Source organism: Triplophysa dalaica, chromosome 7 (assembly GCF_015846415.1).
Source record: "Triplophysa dalaica isolate WHDGS20190420 chromosome 7, ASM1584641v1, whole genome shotgun sequence".
Taxonomy (NCBI): domain Eukaryota; kingdom Metazoa; phylum Chordata; class Actinopteri; order Cypriniformes; family Nemacheilidae; genus Triplophysa; species Triplophysa dalaica.
The window spans coordinates 22,132,986-22,155,046 of NC_079548.1; the positions used below are offsets into that span (position 1 = coordinate 22,132,986).

General features: G+C 39.3%; 1 protein-coding gene across 1 annotated transcript; it reads left to right on the forward strand.

The window, feature by feature from the left end:
- The first annotated feature begins 1,573 nt into the window (after positions 1-1,573).
- nherf1b (NHERF family PDZ scaffold protein 1b) lies at positions 1,574-22,040 on the forward strand. The gene is made up of 6 exons (XM_056751811.1): positions 1,574-2,340; positions 13,846-14,016; positions 16,073-16,226; positions 17,212-17,255; positions 20,330-20,455; positions 20,929-22,040. The coding sequence occupies exons 1-6, from the start codon at positions 1,840-1,842 to the stop codon at positions 21,073-21,075; spliced, it is 1,143 nt and encodes a 380-aa protein (XP_056607789.1). The 5' UTR covers positions 1,574-1,839; the 3' UTR covers positions 21,076-22,040.
- The last annotated feature ends 21 nt before the right edge of the window (positions 22,041-22,061 follow it).

The following is a 22,061-nucleotide window of genomic DNA, read 5'->3' on the forward strand; positions in this document are numbered from 1 at the left end:
ACGATCCACTCCTCTTCAATGGCTGTACGAAGTTGCTGGATATCGGCAGGAACTGGAACACGCTGTACTGTCAAATTCTCTGAAATGCCTTTGGAGACAGCTTATGGTAGAGAAATGAACATTCAATTCACAGGCAACAGCTCTGGTGGACATTGCTGCAGTCAGCATGCCAATAGCACGCTCACTTAAAACTTCCAACATCTGTGGCATTGTGCTGTGTGATAAAACTGCACATTTTAGAGTGACCTTTTACTGTGGCCAGCCTAAGGCACACCTGTGCAATAATCATGCTGTCTAATCAGCATCTTATACGCCACACCTGTGAGGTGAAAGGATTGTTTTGGCAAAGGAGAAGTGCTCCTCTTTATATTCTCTTATTATGCCATTTTTCTCTCACCATCAAGCTTAAATGTTAACATTTCTCTTCACATGACGCAATGGTGTACACCCAGCCGGCAAATAAAATTGCAGTTTATTACGCAAGGAGTGTAAAAAGTAGGCTAAGTTCAATCATGATATAACTATTATGTAATTATATATAATAGTATAACTATATTTTTTAAAAGTAGGCAATTGTAGTTGCATTTTTCATCAATTAATTTCTTCAATTATCCTTTTTATCCTTACTTTGACTTGCCAACCCCTCAGTGAGTAATTCTTGTGACAGAATTTAAGTTCTTTAAGTCTTATTCCTCCTGCACACACTCACATATGTAATATTTCCCTCAGTTTATTTAATACTGAGGTGGATGTAACGCTCAAACTTTCTCTGATCTCATCCAAAAGCGTGCGTGGTGCTGATGTAGAACGCGGCCCCTGAGTCAGCATCACACGCATGCGTCGTGTTGCTCTTCTGAACACGTGACAGACTGACACGAAGAAGACGTTGTTGAATAAAGTCGTTTTGTGATAATTGCTTAGAAACTGTGGATCATTTATACGGGTGCTGCCCATTTGTGAAACCTTTTTCGAACAATGTTCATGATTTTATTATTAGGGATGTTGATAGAGATTTTGGAAAGGAAACATACACTTGCAATTGTATTTATATAATCAATTTGATCTATTTGTAAGTAAAATTGTATATACACAGATGTACCTTTTCTAGAAGAAAATGGATTCAATTCGATTTTCTTTGAAACAAAAGGTACTGAAAACTTTAAAACTTTGTGAACTCCCCCTAGTGTTTGTTTATTATGGAGGACCAGGAGAGTCATGTGTTTATGTCTATGTTTTGATACTATATGAGTGTCAATAAAAAAGGCGATTTCTGCTCACAAAAAGTGTTTCCTCAAAACACAGCTGTGTTGTGGTAGATGACAGAACCTCTCGGATTTCATCCCAAATGTCTTTATTTGCTTTATTTATAAGATAAACAAAGTTTTTATGGGTGTGGAAAGACATGAGGGTGATTATTTACATTTTCGAAAGTGTATTCCTTAAACAACTACAGTACTTCATTGAGCTCCTAAATGTGCCGTAAATAGCAGAAGTGGAAATTGCACACACACATATAAAAAAGCGAAAGTGCGCAAGCGGACAAGATTGAATGATCGGGGTGTCGTAGCGCGCGGCTACTGAACTTGAACTGAGAGGAGGAAGAGGAGGAGGAGGAGGAGGAGTCACTCCTCTATGATCATCCTGGATGTTGATGTGAAACTGACCGAACAAACACTAGAACTCAACTTTCCCCTCACACTGAAACAAGCACACCATCACTTCTGTCACTGAAGCTGTGCTTCTTAACATGCGTCATCCGTGAGAATCTCAGTGAGGGACCGAAGAAGTGAAAGTTTACTCGTCGATTAGATTTCTGTCGCTTTCAATCAGACGCGCGCGATGTTCGGTCAGACTCTGCGACCCAGACTGTGTGTCCTGGAAAAGGGAGAGAACGGCTACGGATTCCACCTGCACGGGGAAAAGGGCAAAGTCGGCCAGTTTATCCGTCTGGTCGAGCCCGATTCCCCCTCCGAGCTGTCCGGTCTGCGCGCGGGCGACAGGCTCGTGTTCGTCAACGGAGAGCGCGTGGAGACCGACAACCACCAGCAGGTCGTGGCACGAATACGCGCGACCGCCGGTAACCTGGAGCTCATAGTGGTGGATATGGACACGGATCAGCTGCTGAATAAATACGGCTTGAAGTGTGTGAAGGAGTTTGTCACGGAAGGTGTTCCGGTGCCTGAGTATGATGAGCCCGAGATTGACGAGGAGATGATGGGAAACGGCGAACCGAGAGACTCTCCGACACCCCCGCCGATACCCGAGAGGAACGTGGAGATCATTCCCGTCCACAACATCCCTGCAGAGGTGAAACTCAGATCATCCGTGAGCTCGGAAACGGTGAGATGCTGTCAAACTAAACACCCTCAGCTAAATGTTGTTAGATTGATTATTATATGTTTAAACCATGCTTAAACTATCTGTCCCATAGTGAGACTATGGTGGATTTGTGTTTAACTACAAAATACTCTAATAATTCAACTAAACTATAACTAACTTTACCACAGTGAATGAAGATGATGATCTTTCACACTAGAAAAGTTCAAATGAGAATTGTGTAACACTAGAAAAACACTTAAACGGATAGTTCACCCCAAAATGAAAATTCTGTCAGCATTTACTCACCTTCGAGTTCTTCCAAATCTGTTTAAATGTCTTTGTTCTCATATCTGAAGATATTTGGAAGAATGGTTGAAACCAAACATATCTTGCCCCCCATTGACTCCCATAGTATGGGAGTCACTGGGGGGTAGCTGCTGAGCAAAAACACACAAAAAAAAACAATGGTAAAGTACCATGAAGTTCATTGACTTACTTTTGAAGTACAATGTAAATACATGGCAAATGAAAACGATATGGGCTAATCACAGAGTACCACGGTTTTAGCATCTAATACCATCCCTCTATGTGAGGGATAATGTACAGGCAGCTGGTTGTTATCGCAGAAATAAGCCCCGACAGTGTGATCGCGATAACAGCCCTCCTGCTTGTACATTATCCCGCTTATTACACGGCTACTTGCCACGTGAGAGAAAAACTGGACATAAAATGTGAATTTGAAATATTTGATTAGCTCATTTTTTACCGAATGTAGACCTTCCTCGAGGAAAAGACGTTTAGTTTGGGTTTTAAAGTGAGAAGCGACGTTCAAACGTCAAGAACAGGCAAATTAGTTTAATCTTTTGTAAATATAATGTCATATATGTTTTTAAAATATGTATTTATAATTGATTTTTGTGTAATATTAAACTGCTCCTCTTAAAATGATTTGCAACATCCGGGTTACAGGGTGTTATTACTTTCGATCGATTGTTATTTGAAAAGAACAACCCTTGGAATGTCGCGACTGGCCAATCAGAATCAAGCATTCAAATGAGCCGTCTAATAAATGCATGGAATGTTCATCTATTACATCAAGTTAAAATGTGATTATATTCCTCAGGTTTCAATTGTAGTCAATGAAACAGCAGTTAAATGGCAGTGCTATGACAACTGTGAAACACACATACCCACACACTGGAGTGCACTTGGCAGTTCACATAACTAGTGCTTTTATCATTTAACTGCTCAGGAAGAGACGCTACATGAAGGTTGCATGTGTTATGATGATACATTTGCGCTTAAACTACATACTGTACATGCCGTCACACGGTGTATGAATAAGGGATGTCACAATATTATCGATATCGCAATAGAAAAAAATCTCCATATTATCGTGGTCACATGACTGTATGAAACGATAGATCAAAAAAACAATAGATGTTTATTGTATTAGATATTTTGTGAAGTCATGAACGCGCATCGCCGAACCGAGCAAGGCGAGCATTTGTGTTTTTAAAGCATTTACATTTTTTTTAATTGATCAATCGTTTCACTAGATATGACCTTTATTCATCATCTGGTATCTTTGAAGCTGCACTGAAACATTTTGACCTTCAACCGTTTGGATTCCATCGAAGTCCACTATAGAGAAAGTCCACTATAGAGAAAGTCCACTATAGAGAAAGTCCACTATAGAGAAAGTCCACTATAGAGAAAGTCCACTATAGAGAAAGTCCACTATAGGGAGAAAGTCCACTATAGAGAAAGTCCACTATAGAGAAAGTCCACTATAGAGAAAGTCCACTATAGAGAAAGTCCACTATAGAGAAAGTCCACTATAGGGAGAAAGTCCACTATAGAGAAAGTCCACTATAGAGAAAGTCCACTATAGAGAAAGTCCACTATAGAGAAAGTCCACTATAGAGAAAGTCCACTATAGGGAGAAAGTCCACTATAGGGAGAAATCCTGTAATGTTTTCATCAAAAACCTTCATGTCTTTTCGAGAAACAAACACGTAAACAACTTGGATGACATCTTGAAATTAACATGAACATTTATTTTGAAAGTGAACTACTCCTTTAAGGCATAGTATGAAAAAAAGACACAAAAAAACAACAATTTATTCATTCACTGTGTAACATTATGGAGAAACATTGTGCAACAAAGTCTATCTCACCACATCCATACGACGAAACAACATGTATAACTTGTTCGGCATATTGGGACGCACCTGCAGTGTTCTCACAGAGAAAGACAAACAACTCTATTCAGCCTTGACCTTGCGTAAACATCTTTAACACACAATTTCACGCCACCAGCAATTACACAGAGTGCCAGCTCTTCTGAGGAACATCATTTAGATCAATGTGATTGAATGCGTTCTCCAGATGAACAGGTCCTCTCTGTGTTGTGACTTAAAGCACTATAATTTGTTCACAGTTCAGATGAAGTCCGGCTGTCCCAGAAAGAGCCTGTTGTATTTTTCTCATGAACTTCTTTCTTGTGTCGTTCAGATGGTCGTAACCGCAGTGTCTTTTGTGTGCGTGTGCACTGCAGCCACAATAATTATTTGCACATTACTCAAGAGGAAAAAGGCCAGACTCCAGAACACTTGGGCTCCCCATGGTGACTCAAGCTTGTTTACAGCTTTGACCCCCTTTTATTCTCATGTCATCAGGATAACCATTTACCTAGAATGCCTTTAGGCCTTGTTGTCTTGATAGAATTGATTTCTTTTAATATTCATGTCAACAATTAGTCTAATGCGATCCCTCATGTCTTATGTCATTTATAAATGAGCAAAAGCTGTGATTTTTCAGTAGTTGTAACTTTTGAATGGAGATTATGATAATGAAAATGTTTTCATGTCCACCACATGACACTCTTCTCACAGTTTTCCTTTTGAAACTCCCTTCTCTGGGCTGTTTTTCAACCGAGCACATATGACTTAGCTGACATAAGCTTTCTCTTTCCTGACATGGAAGTGGTTTTGTGTCGGGTTAAATTCACTGTGACTCAGGGGCATCACCCTTGGCAATGGCATTTACTCTATCCACTACACAAAGTATTAGATAAACTGTTTGTGTTATTTTTTTAATCTTTTTTGTCTCACAAAGTAAACTAAAGATATGTAATGTAAGACCATATGCACGTGTCGTGTGCACACTCCTAAAATAGATCACTGAAAGATTGTTTTCAATAACATGGTTTTGATTTCAATTTAAAAGAAATGTGTTTTCACGTGGTCGTTGTTTCGGTTGGTTGTTAAGCGGTTCCCTTTTTATGGACTTCTATGGGGAAGAAACACATAACGTGTGATTCATAATTTTTTTGGTTTAATAAGGACTCAATGTTTTAACAGCAGTTAGTGTTTATGATAAGGCTTGACAGAAACATGGGCTTCCCTGGTCGTTGTTTAGGCACATTAAACCTTGTTAAGCATTTAAGAAAGTCATCCGGTTCGTTTTCTTCCAACCGCAGATTCAGGTTAACAAGCCAAGTCAATCCTCGCATTTTCGCATTTTATTAACTTTTGCCACACAATAAAAACACCTTTTGGGTTCATGGTTCAATCAATTTAAACGATCAAAAACAACGCAAAACATAGATATTTGGAATATGTGTCCTCCCCCACTTCTCAAACCAAAGTTACACCCTTGTGTAAGACCTAAAACACAATAAGAATGTGGGGAAAAATAACCGAGGCATATTTTTTTACACGAAATGAACACAGAAAAATACGTTTAATTACATTAATGCCAATTAATTAATATATAAAAATAAACTATTTTTACTTAACTAAATTTCTTACACTGTGTAACATGTAAATCACTAGCAACAGAACAATATTCAGCCTCATTTACACTGACTAACTTGATTTGAGCTACAGGTCAGTGATAAATAAACGACATCATTCCATTATATGAATAACAACAATATATGTAAGGACCCTTTTTGTAAATCTATTTCATTATTTAAATCAATTTACACGAATATCATTTATGTAAACAGAACTGCTTGTATGTGTAGTCTGTGGGAATGTGGTTCTGGTGCCTGTGCAAGTACGGAGACTCCAGAAAGCTGAGAGTGGTTTCCTCTGATTGTTCCTCATCCTGTCTGTTTGCACTGATCTAGGAACAGCGTTTCTCCCTCTCGGTTCACCGTCAACAACAAACACAAATGATGCTGAACCTGCCTTTGTAAATTACGTCTGACTTTACAATCTCGGCGAAGGAAATATTTCTGCTTTTGTTCTTGTAATGATGTCATTTTCATTTCATTTGTTTGAAGAAGTTCTTTGTGGTTGGGTCGAAGCAGCTGTTTTGCGTGTGAAGAGCTTTGCTGTAAGATCTCTGTTTAAAGTGTTTGTATAAAGTATGTTCCTCCTTGATTGTTGCTCGGTGTGACCCTGAGTCCATTTGACATTTTGGATTTTAGTTTGTTTAAATCGTGTGAAAGCAGTTTCCTGAACTGTGGAAAACCGTGGATACGGTGTGTTAATGACATATAATGAACACAATCTGAGCTAATTTGCTTGCATTTACAAACCACTGTTGATGATGTGTCATTTATAGGTTTACATATTCCCAGTCGCAGTTCTTATAATAAAATGCTTTTCTTGTAACTGCTTCTCTCTAATTTGAGTGCCGTTTATAAACCACAATAGAAATAAATCATATAGTGTATTTTAATATATAAAGAAATACTGTAGTATTCATTCTGGTACAGTTGGGATTCATTTAAGGGCAGGTGAGAGGGGTGGGATCGAATTTTTATATGGTCCAAGTAATGAAACTCAGCGCAAAAAACGCATAAAATGGACAATGTTTGAGCACTTTTTTGGGTCAAAACATTAGTTTAGCCTAAACTTTCTCTTACACTCTGTCCTAGATCGTTTATTTCTTTACCAATACACTGTTGTCATTGTGAAAACCAACCAATAGTTTAGAGATAATGTTTCTATGTATCTTTATTAAACAAATGACAGGCTTTGTTGGGTGTGGCCTAAAACAGATGATTGCTAACATGTAAACACCGACTGTTTGGATGGTGGTGGGTGGGTGTATGTCCATCTGAAGGTATTCAGGGTGGTTTTGTGTTCCCTGTCTGTCAGGGTGGGGTTTGCGATGGAACTCTGGCTATTCTTTTGTGACTCTGGGCCGGTCACATGCGCAGGTCAGTTGTTTAGGGTGGCTTGTAAGAGAAAGGGCAGGTGAAGGGGAGATTTGCCTCTTGGGGTTTCTAACGCAGCTACAGCACTGATGCATTCAGTTTCCTTTCCATTATTCACAGAGTTCACAAACTTCTTCTGACAATGAGCGAAACCCTTTCCCCCAGAAACGCTCAACTGGAAATGACAATCTCCATCAACTTAAAATAGACTTGCATCCCCGCCCTGCTTAATGAGCTGACCAAAACTGAAATACACAAGGTCGGTGTGATTGTACAGTAGGATTGTGAACACATTTACAGCCATATATGCTATGGTTTTATTTCAAATAACAAAACTAAACTGCAATTTTAAAACAAGTTAATAATAGAAATAATCTCTTTAATATAAACAAACTAACACAGTTGGTGCTTTTCTAGGATTTTTTTGCATTTAAGAAACATCAGCATGTCTACATTAAGGTTTGCAGTCATGGCGGCCCCTGCTGTTCAAAAAAATGTATTGTGATTCAGTTAACACCTCAACCGATTTGAATCGTCATACATTATAATCGATTTTCAACCCGCTCACGGTGAATCGTCACATCCCTAGTTACGACAGCTCATAATTGCATTTTAGTCTTATACTTGGCTTAGGCCTTGTCTGTGAAACCGGGCAATAGAGAAGAAGAGAGGACCAAGTACTGACATTAGAGGTTCCCCATTGCTTAACCGATGTGAAATACCTCTTCACTTAAGGATACCTTCAAATATTTAGCCATGTGGTAAGGCTTAATCCTACAGAGGATGTGAAGGTTAGAAAAAAGATTGATAGAGGGATCTAATGAATGGCTGTGTCAAAGACATGAGTCTTAAATAGCCAGATGTTTGACTGCACTGATAAGGGGAATAATGGAATCCCCTGATCACCGAGTGATAGCTTTACCATCACACATTTGAAATGGGCTTTAGAATCAGGATTTTGAGAGTTTTACTAGTTGCACGAGGCCTGATTACAAAAATTAAGAATTATTTCTATGTGTGCTCTTACTGATATTTGCTGATATACCTAAAATACTCGACATGTATAGTGAGCAACATTGAATGACTGATGAACACATGCTGTTTGTTTTTGTTTTGCGTCATCTGTGGTCATCGAGTCTAGAGCGAGTCAATACAAGGCGGGGATTGTTTGACAGTGGGATTAATCATTTGCAGGCCATTAAGTTTGATATGGGTGTACTTTGGACCTTACAGAGGGTGAAACGAATAAACCTTTCCATCTTTAATATCTGTGATGAATCTGAAAGTTATTCTTACTTATGTAATATGTAAAACACACTTTAGTGACATAGTTGTTTCCGGTTGTCCGTTCTTTCGTACATTTCATGTACATAACATTTTGCAAATGTTACAGCGGGCATATCAAACAGGGTTTCTGCTAATCTCATATTAATCTTGAGTACCTATAGAGTAGTATTGTATACTTCGTATCTTTGAAGAGTATTTAGTTTGATCACATTTATAAAAGATAGATACAGCTGTACGATTGTTTCTGAAATCATATTATGGCGTGTGCAGGGGTCGGCTGAACCAAAGCACGTTCGCACACATTGTCTACAAAACACAGACATCAGTTTCACTCACCGCATGCGGTTCATGTCCGGCATATTTTAGCGCTGGGACGGCTCCATATATCAGTTTCAAACCATCTCCAAATCCAGCATTATATCCACAGTTTATATAACATTCATCACCCAAATGCAGTGAACAAACAAACACCTGAACTTTGCAAACGTATGCTCTCTCTCTCTCTCCTGCTTACAAGTGAAAGATGGTCCTGTGGCCGTGCCGCATGCTTTTCTGGGAGAATTGTCCAATAAGGGACTAAGAGAAGTTGTTTCGAAAGAGTTTTATATGTTCGAAAAAAACTTTCTGAAACCTGTACGATCGCTGGGGGATTGTATCAAGCACAGAAATACTATGTAATACACCCAACTCATTTTTTGACATGTTTAGCATCGTAAAGAGGTCAGAATGCATGACACATCATTGCAGGGCTGCTTTAAGCAGCACATGTGACGGTTATGTAAAAATGGGTGTACAAATGACTCCCTTGTTTATTCACAATGTTATTGTAGTTTTAAAAATTAAAATGGTTCACAAACAATGTACATATACATGTTTTCTACTTGAATGATGCTGTGTATGTTTGTTTATGTTGGATGAGAATTGCTGTGGTCCATGAGTCAGTTACATACGTCACTGCATTAGTGTTGTTTACTCTACATGGCCACATGTAATGTCAATGTGTGGAGCTGGAGGTTGATGGGCTGTGGTAAGATTATTATATCATAATCTGTTGATTTATTTAAACAGATGCTGTCAAGGAGAATGTAGGTCATGTTCTAGAATAATCTAGAAAATGTTAAAGCGGACGTAACACAAGCAGTTTCTGCTTATCTCATATTAATCTTGAGTACCTATATAATAGTTTTATTGACAAGTTGACCATGTTAAGCATGAGAAGCCAGCTTGTTTAACATTGTAAAGAAGTCAGAATGCATGAAACACTGTGGCACCCCACCTTTAATGAAGATTTTTGTATCCAAGTCCTACCAAAATTGTCTGGTTGGTCATTATCTAGAATTCTAGTCTTTCTTCACAAGATAGTTTATTATGGTCTATAATCTTTCTAATGCAGCAAAATACACAGATCAAATATATTTACAGATTTCTTTTAGTTATTGCTCACATCACATTTGGAATATGGAGATTGTTACATGTGTAAAATAAACATATGCTTTAATTCACCAGTACATGGTTACGAATGGTAGGACAGAACTATGACGGAAATATTTTATTTATTTAATGTATCCTATACCAATAATGGATTTATCGCAGTGTAACAAGCAAGATAAATACTTGCACTCCTTTGCTAAATGTTTGACTACTCAAAGCTGGCTACGCTGATTTGAATATGCAAATCGAAAGTCTGTCTTGACAGCACTAGCTTCATTATTCCTTGTGTCTGCTATGCTGTTATTACAACTCATTTATGAAGAAACCACTAATCATAAGATTTTATATTTGGCTAAAAAAACTTGAGTGTTTTTTTAGTGAACCCAAGGCCGCACTTTGTGTTCATTTTGATTATTACTGGTAAACATAGAAAGCTGAAATATGATCAGAAGTAAATAGAGACAAAGGCTCATTCAGTCTCTTTCTCGTCCATCAGGCCTTTGCAGTGATGCTGTATTCCTTAAACAGCCTGATTCAGATCTCAGTACTGTATCTTCTGGGAATTGAGGACAGCGGTTGGATTCAAGACATTGTAAAATATGAAATGTCCACCATTTGGACAGGAATAAAGATATACTAATGCGTCATTCTGGCTGACTGAGTTTTAAAACACGGGGGTTTCAGGACATCTTGGTGCTGCCGTGGTTGTGTTGGGTTGGCAGGACTGATCTTAGGTCAAGGCCGGGGTTGTGTACACAGGATGTTCAGTCGAAGCCAAACCCAAGTTCCTCCAGTTTTCATGTCAATGGTTGGTTCTCATGAGATGGACAGGCTTTTGTGATGGCAGCACATTCTTCAGATTCCTTACCCTCTCTGAGAATCCTTGACACAACACATCCTTGTTTACATCCGTGATGGGCACTGTGGCTTATCTCGTACTGAAATCCAGCACATGGACTATCGAGGCGAAGCAGATAGTGTTTCTGAATATTTCTAATAATGACCAGCTCATCTGATTTTCATCTGTAACACCTTTTTACATTTACGCATTTGGCAGACTCTTTTATCCAAAGCGACTTACGTTGCATTGTACTATACATTTGTTTTTAATTCTGTGCAATCCCTGGGATCGAACCCATGACCTTTCACCATGCTCTGACCACTGAGCCAAAGGAAAGGTTTAATATTTTTCTGTTGTTAACTGGGACCGATTCACTTGCATTTGTTTAGTAACCTGCAATACAAGCGATTGGGTGCCACATTGTTTGGTTACCAACGTTCTTCAAAATATCTTCTTTTGTCTTCTGCAGAAGAAAGAAACTCATACAGGTTTGAAATGACAAGACGGTGAGTAAATGAGGACAGAATTTATAGCTTTGGGTGAACTATCCCTATAAGCAGGGCCATTTATAATCAAGTTCCACCTTTTCTGTGACACTACCATTTGTCTACATGATGTTCAGCGAGCGCCACCTCTAGCAGTAAGCCGAAGTGACGGCATTGTGACGGGCTGCATGCGTTTAGCTGTGATTTTGGGTGGGTGTGGGCACTGTTCCGCATTGTTTCGGATAGTGGGAAGCAGGTGTGGTCAGCAGGAAGTCCTGCTCTTCCTGTGCTCCAGTCGGATGAAGAGAAAATGCTGGAGAAACTGAACAATCGGGTGGAGTTTGACTGTAGTCATACATGCAGCACAAATTATATTCAACACACAACATTGTTTTAGAGAACTAGAATAATCCCATTTTCATTCCAGTGTGGTTTTGATTGGTTTGATCCACTGTGGGTGAAGAAAGTGAATATGCCAATAATTATACCCTATGATTCCCAAAAATAATTTGGGCTAAAACACATGAAACCTTCCATGCAAGTGGACCCGTGGTGTATGTAGATAGAAACAGCTCATTCTACAGTTATAAAAACATAACGCTTCTTTATGTAAGATCTTTATACACCTCTGAAGACATAGTTATTCATATTATATTACATTTCTGTCAAAAGATCCTACAGAAAACCAAAACTGGACATTTAACCCCAAACCACATTTAAAGTCTAGTTTCTGTACATTTTATTTTAATTATACTATTTGTTTTATACATTGTTAATAGTTGTTTAACTGTGGTTGTAGTAAAAAAGATCAATATAAACCCTCAAATAGTGAAAATGAGTATCAAGCATGTGAATTTACTTTTATTAGAATTCAAATAAAATATAGGAGTATATATTAATAAAATAAATAAAATATAAAACAATATTTAGAAATAAAACTAAGCCAGTTTGCTAATATAAGGCTCATTAAAAAAACTAAATTACACATTTAATTTGATATGAAACGAAACGTAGACATGTTTTGTTCCCTTTCGCAATGTATAGTTCATTTGTATATAATTACAAACAATTGTCCAATGAATTGTCCCAGGTCACCATAGCAACCACCAACTACATCCTAGCAACCAGAACACCCTATCATTTGCATTTCTTGTATTGTTTTCAGTTTAGTTTTATCCTTCTCTTCACAGTCATTGCAGCGGTTCTCAACCCTGGTTCTCGCGCCCCCCGCTCTGGATGTTTTTTGTATCTCTCTTGTTTAACACACCTGATTTAAATCTCTAGCTCATTAGAAGAGAGCTCAATAAATGAACCGCGTTCCGATTGACGTGTTCCCTGAACTGTGTTCATTGCTCTCTAATCCCTGCACACAGGAAATCAGCTGACGTTAATTTAAGAACACAAATTTGCGCAACACTCCTGCCTGCAGCGTTTTCACACAGACAAAACCTACTACGGAAGATTGAAGGGTTAATTAACCGTAATCTTGAGATTTGCGCAACGTTATGCCCATTTCGAACTAGAATTATGGCAGAATATCTACTGATGTTTACTTCGCAGGTCTCTTGCGGGCGTATTGAACAAACCTCTGAAGCGGTAGGAGAAGCATACAAAATATGCAGAGCGGAGGGGGCGCGAGGACCAGGATTGAGAACCGCTGGCGTAGAGCATTAAAATACTTACAAATGATCTTTACAAAATATTTCAAACCGATGACAATCCATTATAAGCTTTTGAAAGCATGTGTAGTTCTGATTACCACCTACAGCACACAGGGTTTTTATCATCTTGATTAAGATCTGTTGCATTCAGCAGTTAATTGAAATTGGGTTCATTTATAATCGAAGGTGTGTGAAGGAAAAGTTCCTGCTTCACTGAACACTCTGTATGTTTCACGTTGTTTCCTCTGGCTATATATAATCGAGCTTGGCACACATTAGAGTTCAATTCACCTTCTAATGATCTATTAAAAGACCCCACATGTGCTGTCTAAACGTAGCGGATGGGTGTTGTTTCCTGGATGACAATGCACTGTGCCGCGTGTTGCCCGTGAACAGTGAGGGGCGGGGTCATGATCAAGTGACCTCATCCTGTGCGCCATCCACTTCCATCACTTGTGTCTGGACCTCCAGCCACCAGCAGACTCTTCCCATGATTCCCTGTCTGTCTGTCAGGACTGTATAACTCTATACTGTATAAAATACTAATGATGAAGGGCACAGGCGTTCAGGCCCCAGACTTCCTGTCTTTGAGCGGCGAGCTCTTGTGTTTCATTGTGTTGATGTTGTGTTGTGTCTCTCCTGCAGGACTTGAAGCTTCAGCTCAGGCCGCGGCTCTGTGTCATTTGGAAAGGCCCAAATGGCTTCGGCTTCAACCTGCACAGTGAAAAATCCAGACCCGGCCAGTACATCAGAGCTATAGATGACGACTCGCCGGCAGAGAAGTCCGGTCTGAAGGCCAAGGACAGAATAATACAGGTACACATACCACACAAACACCACATCTCATTGAAATCAGTATTTAGGGATCCTTTGCCTTTCAAAGAAGTTGCAAAGCGTCTTAGTGAACCGGCCACTACTCATCTATCGACGTAGACTTCTTTAATCTTTATGTAAATTCATGTATCGCACACATAGTCACTGAGGTCAAGATAAGACACAAGTCTTTCATTTGATTGAGTTGTGTCTAAAACATGAACCCTATAACATCTTCTTTTGTGTAAAAACAAACATGATGGACTTGTACTTTTCCATCACACAACGAGATGGAACCGTAGTTCCTGGAAGGGGACGATTTGTACATTGAGTCACGTTTTATCTCGTCCTGTTGAACAGGAACAGAGACTCATGGGACAGATATGGAACAGAAACATAAGTCCTGAACATTACAGAGACACAAGATCCTTACTGGAAGAAATAAAACTGCTTGCGATCTATATGGATACATTTTTCATCTCTACATCGAGCATACGGCCATGTAGCTCTTACACGTTTGTGTGTCAGTTACGCACATCCCAGGATGAACCTCTTGAAGAGGGTTTTGTTGTTCTAAATATGAAAAACAATAAATGATAAAAGATTTTGAGTATGTTTGGACACAAGGATTTTTGGGGCTCTCTCAGATAAGTTCAAGGCTGCAAGTTGTGGCGGCCCCTCCATCCGGAGCGAGAGCGACAGAAAGGCCAGCGATGAGGGAAGGAAGCAGTGATGGAGGGATATGTGTTGTCCCAGAGGGGCCTCCAGTTCTCCTGCTGTGAGCCGGACTCTTTGTGTCAGACAGGCAGCTATTGTTTCTTCTGCTGAGAGCACATTGTCCCTTTCCTCTCTGGAACTAAACTCACAGTCACACCCTCAGTCCTCAAATCTGCTCAAGAAAAATCTGCTCTCAAATCACGGATACACGCAACTATTTTAACCAATCGCAATCATTTAACCCAAACGCAATTATTTGACACAATCGCAAGTATTTCAGAAACCGCAATGATTGTAAATCCTTCGAAAACAAGGGTGATCTGCAGCTTTTTACATCCATCGTCCTTAAACTGCACTCACCTTTACGTTCAAATGACATTTCTTCATCATTTTAGGTTGTATCAGATTTGTACTTTTTCGAATTGTCAAAGCCTTTAAACATTCAGTTATTCGCCATTATCGTAGTTATTTAATAGACAATTAATCGTTAGTCAAATTTCATCATTGTGCCAGCAGCAGCCTTACATATAGTCTCTGTACAATATTTGCATTTAAGTTTAGTACGTTTTTAAATAGTGTGATTTCTTTTGGAAAAGGGCCATTAGTTGGATCCTGTTAGATTCGCCCTTGACATTCCTCGGCATTCTCGTGTATGTGTGTGTGTGAATGAGAACACATCACACAGGATATCCTTTCACTGGACATCAGGAAATAAGACAGATAATATTGAAAAATAAATCCTGGCTTTGATAAACACTCAGTGCTGAAACAATGAACATGTGTCTGCTAAAAATACATTCAAGTCTAATGAGAAATTTCACACAAGTATACCTCCATTACTGCTAAATAGATTTCAGTCTATATTTTTAGATGGTATTTTTCATAATAAAACTGGGATTTTAAATTGAAATGTACGTAACATGTAATAATACAACACTATGTCACATCACCGCATATAAATGTTGCTCAATATATTGATGGGAAACTCCCAATAAGCAAGAAAAATCACAGATGAGGTCTATTTTACGTCTCAGTTATTTCTCCTTGACATCAATGCGATTAAATGGAGAGCAAAGTGAAGTCTCTTCCATGTTTCAGATGTTTCTCCTGAGAAAGAAATGACAACAATGTCTCAACCAGAGCCGAATGGATATAAGTGAAGATCTAAAGTTGACAAAAATCCAGATTATTTCACCTCTACAATTTACATTTGAACACATTTGTTTCATTTTTTCTTCCCTTAAACAATTTAAAGTGAAATATCACAACTGAGAACCTTACCTCGAAGAAATATTGTGTTAGTGTCTGGTTGTGTGCTTTGATGCAGTTTGTGTGTCTACAGGTGAACGGGGTTCCTGTACAGGACACACAGCATTCGCAGGTGGTGGCTATCATCAGATCCGGTGGAGATGAAACATCTCTGGTGGTCGTAGATCCAGACACAGATGCTTACTTTAAGAAGTGTGGAGTGACTCCCACCGCTGAACACATCACAGGTACAAAACTCTTATTTCAGATGAAATACAGTCAAACCCACGCCACGTGTGATTTGGGTCTCTGGGGTTGGATTTCCTGTCAGAAGAGTCAAAATGTCATTTGTTGACCATCTTGTTTTGTCACCTTAGGCCAACCATCTCTCTGATGATCAGAGTGCCAGCTGAAGTTATGGAAGCCTGTAAAACGATTAGCAATGAGTGACTGCACACACATTGTTTACACGTTTTATTAACCGACCAAGTGTTTCCTGTCATCAGTGCGGGAAACATTTTGATATAATAGTTTTTCAAAATATCATCTGGGTAAACTAGTAAAAATTGACCTGATTCATTTTGTGTTCTAATGACAAGTACTGTTTATGTGTATGCACATGTTTTATGTATGTATTCATTAGCAGACACACGAATAGCGCGATTTATTCGCGCAAATCGCGTTTGGTGGGAACACTCGATTACACTTCTGCCATACTGTGTGTGTGAGATCAATGGCCCCTCAGAATGATCGTAGCACAACACACGTCACTGTGTAGCTGTCTGTCACTCATTATAATGTTCAGATAAAAAGTTCATGAGAGACATGACAGGGTGTGAATGTTGCTGGAGAATCTTCTGGTACTGTTATCTGAATCTCTGCTGCAGTATACAGACACAGAAGAACTGGCTGATGGAAGGATTTGGGACCGTGTATCATGTCTTGTCGATATCTTGCTGTTTTGCGTCCGTTCATTTGTTGATGTGTAGTCCACTATGAAGGCCTATAGATTTGGTTCCCTAAGGAATTGTGAGGGTATCCAGGTCTCCATGGATCTCTGCAGGGTTAAATAATAAATGAAGCACATACCTGTAGTGTGTAACAGAGTAGACATCTGTTCACTGTAACTTAAGGAGGACGTTCAGAAGTCTGTGCTCTTCAGATGAGAAGCTTGATGTGTGTGAAGGATGCAGATACATGTTTGATCGGTGCTGTTTACTTCTGTGTCTGCAGGAGCATTACCTGAACCTCTGCTCAACGGCAACATGGATGATAAGGTGAGCGTGAAAACACAACAAAACACAAACTTCTTTGTGAATATTTCTCTCCAGCTCTCTGTTTCTTTAGTTTTTTTCTTGTTGTTTTTCCTTTTAATTCTGGTCACTTGTGATATTTGGTTTATGGAAACCTGCTCTACTTTAAAGGGATAGTTCACACAAAAATGAATAACTCACTCTCTAGTTGTCCCAAATATGTATAAATTACAACAGGGGGCGAAAGTGCCCCAGAACCGTTTGCTGTCCAACATCCTTCAAAACATCTTCTTTTGTGTTGGGAAATAGTCCACGGTTACAACGATTAAAGATCTTATATGTGAAAGTATAAGCAGAGTATAACGTTACACAAGCTTTTGTACTTGAGCTGTGGCGGGTTTCACTCACTCACGCACAATAAAATAAAATAAAACACAAGTAGGCCGAAGTTACTATGATCAAAAGCGACCACTAACATCGTTTCGTCTATTTGGGTTGGTTCGGCTGAAAGTGACAGCACGTCGTTTCTTTGGTCTGCGCCCTAAAAAGAGTGTTTACTGATCTTGTTTCTGTGTGTGAATGATATATACGGTGTATTCAGAGCTCCTACAGCTGTTCTGTCTTCTGGGGACGGTACGAGACACGGCAGCAGCCCTCGAGACAGCCGAAAAGTATATTAAGCCGTTGGCAATACAGTAAATACACACACAAACAAGTAGCCTATGTTGGAAACAAGCTGGTATAGTGTTGCTATTTGTGTCTGGGACATGAAAAATTATCCATTTAAAAACACCAGTGGCACCGTGTGAGTAAAACCCGTTCAGGGATGTGATGATAAAGCTGAAGTGGTCAAGTAAAACATCTCATGTGATTTGACATACATCCTCTGTAGGTTTCAAATAATGATACACTGTAATAAAGTATCCTCGATCAATTTTGTGGGAAAAGGAATGACAGTGCGTCAGCAAAAGTAAACTTTCCGCTGTATGTGTCATCTGCTCCACAGTCTGACAGGCTTCAGACAGACGAGAGAATAATGATAGCGGGTGGGGTTTTCCGTGAAGTTGTGCCGGTAAATGTAGATAAACTGGCTGGATTGCGTTTACATTTCACTGAGAGCCGATCACAGTGCTTCCTCGGATGACATTCCGATCAGAAGCGCGTTTACACTTGTCTTTTCAATGTGTATGTGGACAACATCCAGATACAGGTCTCATGTTAATGGCAAATATAAACGCACCCTATGAAATACAGTTTAGCAGCTCTTCTGAATGACAGGAGAACAATATTATAAAAACACAATCGTAAAGTTATAAGAAATAAAATATATACAGTTAAATGAACTGCCAAATACCTCTATACTGTATATAGACAAAGGTCAAAATATAAATCCTTTGAGGTAGTGCAGTGACTGTGCAGTTATAGTCATATAGTACTGGAGGGTTATTGCACTCTTATAGGAGTTTTTATTGCACAGTTTAGTTTGGTTGGGAGTGTGAGTGATCGTGTTTTTTAGCATTTAACATCTGCCTGGGGGAAGAAATTGTTTTTCAGTCTGTTGGTTTTGGCTTTTATCAGTCGGTACCTTCTCACACAAGGTAAGGGGGAGAACAGATGATGTCCAGGATGAGCAGGGTCTTTTGAAATGGCCTTCTTAAACCTTCTTAACCCGGTGTTCAACCTAAAGAGGAAAATACTGTTGTTCCTACAGCATCACACTAAAGTAGTCAAACAACATCTCAATTAAGTCCCTGTTAATAATTCAGTTCACTGTTTCTATGCAGCTACTGGTGGTGTGTGGACTTGGTTTTATATGTTAGTGGGGACCTAAACCTGAATGCACACCAACTGCACATGGGGACATGTGTCACTGAAAATTGAGGTGCCCACGGGCACAAAATCTTATAGATTGTACAGAACGATAATTTTTTTAAATCTAAAACGTTTTCTACGATCTTTAGGTTTAGGGGATAAAATGAACAGTTTGTACAGTATGCAACTCATTACACCTATGGAATGTCCACACGGAGGTAGTAAAACATACATCAGCGTCCTGTACGGTACAAACCAGTTACTCACAGCCATGTTCAAATCTAACACTCACTTAACACAAAAATACTCTGATGCTCTCATTTTTATAACACCAAAGTAGCTTTAGTTTATTAAAAAAGCAAAGTCTGAGCCTCAGTGAATTGAAGACACGCACAATATTACACAAAAGAAAACATTTTATGGCTTTCAGTGAACAAAATGTATCTCCTCCAGAATCTAGTTTGGCCGCTGCACACAAGCAAACTATAAAAATCTTGTTTTTGTGACAAGCGCTGTTTGACTGGAGACTGAGTCATCTGTAGATGATGCTGCGAGTGACACAACGACCTGCACTGTTTGTCACAAATAAACCCGAGGAGAAACAGCCAGTAAACCCACTGTCACAGGGACAAATATCATTTTGGATGAGCCCACAGTCATTCAAGTTGATGTCAGAGATGTCATGCTGGTGCAGACACACACACACACACACACACACACACACACACACACACAGTGGTAAGTGGATGAAGAGTGTGTGTCAGTGGATGATGTGTTAGATGTTAGCTGGCAGCAGGAGGGAATCAGTGGGTACCGTCACCTGTCAGAAGAGAAGTGATGTCAATGCCTCACTAATGCTGCCCACTCTTAAAGTTAATGATGCTTTGCCTCCAGCAGCCCGAGGGCTCACATGAACCTGAGCGACTGACAGACAAAAACCCTTACAGGCTCACGTGTGACCCCTGCTGGACACGATGAACTACTACACCACCACGATTTCCAAAGAATTACGTTTATTAATAAAATGAATTATTAATTATCAATACACTCAAATGGTTCAGTAAAAAACTGCAAGCAAGCAGACATTGATGATTGGCGTTTTTATATTTTATTTTTAAAATAAAGATTTTGTTTACAGTGTTTGTTTGAAAAGATTGTTCACCTGATTAAACACAAAACACCGTTTCAGAGCAAATACATTCAACTATCCCACTGTGTCGGTTAACATTAAAACACATGTAATGTGCGTTAGTTTGCTGTAACTAAAGTCTTTGTGCGCTCCTCAGATTAATGGGAACGTGGCCAAACACGTGGAGCTGAAGGACTCGAAGTCATCTGTCAGTCCGTCCCCATCAAACGCATCCTCCAACGCCTCCCTGACGACTCCACCCACTGAGACTCCGCCCCCTGAGGTAAACTCAAAGCTAAACTACGCCCACTTGCAGCCTTGCCCTCTTGAGAGCGCGTGCACGCTACAGGAAGTCATAGAAACGCCAACGTGCAGTGCCCTTAAATCGTTTACTCTGCCTCAGGATGTTCTTAACTTGTATAAATGTCTGTGTTCTGCTGAGCACAAAGGAAGATATTTGAAATAATGTCAGGAACCAAACAGATCTCGTCACCTATTTAATGCCATAGTGGGGAAAATAAATACTATGGGAGTCATTGGGGCATAGAAGAACCGTCACTTGGCTGAACTTGTCTCTCCAATATTTGGACTATAGACTGACATCTAGCGGTTGAGTTTGGTACGGCAATGTAACAAGCGGTTTCTTTAAATTCTCAAAAGTTTTTAATACAATTATTATACCGTACAGTAATAAAATCAATTAATATCGACATGTATGAAATATCATGTAAATAGTTATATTATTGTTTCTCCTAGACCGTGGAGGGGTCTATGGTAGCTGCCATTCCAGAGCTGAATCTGTCCTTACAGCAGGTGAAGGAACGCGCTCGTCAGAAGCGCTCCAGCAAGAGAGCGCCACCTATGGACTGGAGCAAGAAAAATGAACTCTTCAGTAACTTATAAACCTCCAACAGCTCCTGACATCCACTTCTGTTTTTTAACTTCTGAAAGAGATGTTATGAGGTTCAGGTCAGTCGACTGGTTGTATGTACAGTGTGAACATAGCCTACACACAGATTTATATTGTATCCAGAATGATATATGTCACTTACTAACACTTTTAGTAAACTAGAAATGGGACATCTGTGATGTTTTACAATCAATGGTTGTGATGGGAATGAAGTACTAATCCCCTGCTCACTAAATACTGCGCAGTATACAATGTATACTGTCTGATGTTGTTGTTTTTATTAACTGTAAATGAAATTGAATCATAGAGGGGAGTGCTGTTAAAAATCATGCTCGATGTACACTGGAAGTGAAAGGTCAAGGCGAGCACATTGCATTATGGGATATAATATTCCATGCAGTGTGATTGTCATATAGTAGATATTTTCAGGTATACCTTATAGTTGACATACTGTTAGCACATTAGAGAACAATATGTGAGAGTGTTAGTATGCCATTCTATTTCTAATCCACTTTGTATGTAATATTCTGTGAGTGTGTGTACAGGGTTTGATGCATGAGGCCCTGCTGAGGTGCAAATGACTTATAACCCAACAATGCTGTTCAATAGGAGTTTGACTAGAAGTTCTGTTAAACATTTAGCTTTTATTTAATGAAGGACCAAATTTACAGTGTCCATAGAAATGCATCTTAAACTCAACTTTCACTGTCAACCGTTGATTGCATGAACAATATGAATGACAGATCATTACAGGATAAGCATCTTCACACGGCCTCCGTTCCAGGCACTGAGGTATTTTCAGACGCCTGCCATTCAATTGTATTTTATATCTGTAGTACATGCTATTGCGTAATACTGCACTTTTGTATCACCGGTGTATTAATTTTGTATGTGTGCACATGTAAATGTAATTTCTTTGTAACAATAAATGTATAGCTCACACAAACCTGGCACCCAATGTAATGTGCATGTAACCGTT